The sequence below is a fragment of the Pinus tabuliformis genome, chromosome 6, assembly GCF_031772625.1.
Source record: "Pinus tabuliformis cultivar Carrire ecotype Pingquan chromosome 6, CPIR1, whole genome shotgun sequence".
Lineage (NCBI taxonomy): Eukaryota > Viridiplantae > Streptophyta > Pinopsida > Pinales > Pinaceae > Pinus > Pinus tabuliformis.
Window position 1 is genome coordinate 129,435,651 of NC_142292.1, and position 2,082 is coordinate 129,437,732.

Sequence of the window (2,082 nt, forward strand, 5' to 3'; positions counted from 1 at the left end):
AATTTTATTAGCTATTCTCGATGAACTTCTCCCAAAAATTAATTTCTAACCTATTACATCAAGTTTTAGAAATAACTGTTTAATCAAAACTAATTTTAACGACTTGTTTTTTTATTAAGGAATTATAATTGATTTAGTTAAAGAAATGATTAGATTAGCGATAATTTAAATTAATTACTAAATTCTTAATTAGTATTAAGAATTAAATAATATTTAATCCAAAACTAATATTAATAGCTAGATTTTAATAATTTTGATTAATATGTAGAGTATGTATGCTTTTATAGAGTTAATAGTCAAATACCTATATGGAAATGGGTCCCTTGTTTCACAAAAGAGGGATCTCAAACACCAATTTAGTGTCTATTTGGCAGCGACCTTAAAATTGAATAATGATAATAAAATAATAATTAATTTAATTTTTATGTGATTTCTATCAAATTATTTTTGCTTAATTCATTATGGATCATAAAACCTTAAATACACAAATTTAATTTTTATTAATAAAAAATTATGAAATGATAATAATTTAAATTATTAATTACTAAATTATCAAGTGAAATCAAATATTAAATTATATATATATATATAAACAAATTTTATATATATATAAAACAAATTTGAGAAGAGACTAATATATATATATATATATTACATCCAGACAAATGAATCATAATGCGAATGAATTACAATGCGAGGTGAGAGTCTCTCTCATTCTTATTTCAACACATTCCTGCGAAGTACACTGGAAGGGAAAACTGTAATAGATTTTACAGAAAAAACTGTCGGTATATTACAAATTCAGTCGCAGGCATACTTTCTGTAATTATAATAAATAAAATGATCAAATGATGATGAATGAGCTTCAGCTTCGGCTCCCACTAACGCAGCTCTTCCGACCAGATGCCGTCTACACCTCGGCCGTTTCTTCACTCGCCTCTCATCCTTTTATGACTTACGGCCGATCGTCTCTCTGATTCAGAAGCGAAAGCGAGGGGAAAGTTAAGGAGTGCCCTGGATCCGCGGATTCTGAAGGCAGCACGGTCATATGCCAGAGCAGCCTCTTCAGCGGTGACGAAAGTGCCGAGCCAAATCCTGGCCCCCTTCTTGGCGGGGTCCCTGATTTCAGCTGCGAATTTACCCCATGACCGCTTCCTCACTCCTCTGTAGTGCCTGTCTTCGATCCTCTCTCGACTCTCCTCCTCCTGTGGCTGTGGCTGTGGCATTACCTTTACATTTACCGCCTCTGCTCTTCGTAAAACAGTGGATACAGAAGAAGAAGAAGAAGCAGAAGAGTGTTGTGCACTCTCATTCTCTTCTGATAATGTTGTGCTGTAGCTGGTTTGGCATGGGCCACCGGCAGTGTCGTGGGAAAAATCCGAGCTCACTGTGGGAGAGAAGGATAATGAAGATGATGATAAGGAGAATGGATAATTTCCCCCTACCTCAAGAACATCCATTTCGTCTTCCTCTTCCAGCAGATGGTGGCGAATCAACTGCAACATCTGACCTTCGGTAATGTCCATGGCGGTGTGAGGCCAGTGAGAATAGGCTTCACCTTCACGTTCAGGTCGATTGATTTCACTTTCAACTTGATTGTGAAGAGAGCGATGAAGGCACCCAATGTTTTCCATTTTGGGAAGTGAATGCAAAATATGTAGCAACCATTTCCATTTGCCATTTAAGGTAAGTGCATTGCACCCTGCCCGCTCGTACTTTCGTGGCACGTTCCGACATGTGTTTTCTACTTTCCGCTCGCCATTGCAGCCGGCATCCTCGGCACGCCTTTAGTGGTCTTTGTGGAAATTGGGAATGGTCTGACAAGAAGATAACTACGTGACAATTAAACACGTCACATGAGCACGTGAAAAATCATCCACTCGGGAGAAAAAGTTACGGCCAAAAATTGGTCATCAAATGGCTAAGTGCAATGTATTAAAAAATAAATAAATAAACACCTACCATTGCACTGGATTGCGTCTTAGAGTTGTTTTTGGCATGAATTACATTTTTTTTGTCTTGTTATGGGTCATCGAGGAAATCTGAGTTTTTTCGTTGAATAACGATCATAAATCAATAATG

The 2,082-nt window shown here is 36.7% G+C and overlaps 1 protein-coding gene across 1 annotated transcript; it reads right to left on the reverse strand.

Annotated features, from left to right (window-relative positions):
* Positions 1 to 668: 668 nt before the first annotated feature.
* LOC149257693 (uncharacterized) lies at positions 669 to 1,694 on the reverse strand. The gene has a single exon (XM_089370069.1). The coding sequence runs from the start codon at positions 1,632 to 1,634 to the stop codon at positions 930 to 932; it is 705 nt and encodes a 234-aa protein (XP_089226195.1). The 5' UTR covers positions 1,635 to 1,694; the 3' UTR covers positions 669 to 929.
* Positions 1,695 to 2,082: the final 388 nt, after the last annotated feature.

What these genes read in the sequence shown, in the direction of transcription:
- LOC149257693 (XM_089370069.1), bottom strand. Translation starts at nt 1,634, where the DNA reads ATGGAAAACATTGGGTGCCTTCATCGCTCTCTTCACAATCAAGTTGAA.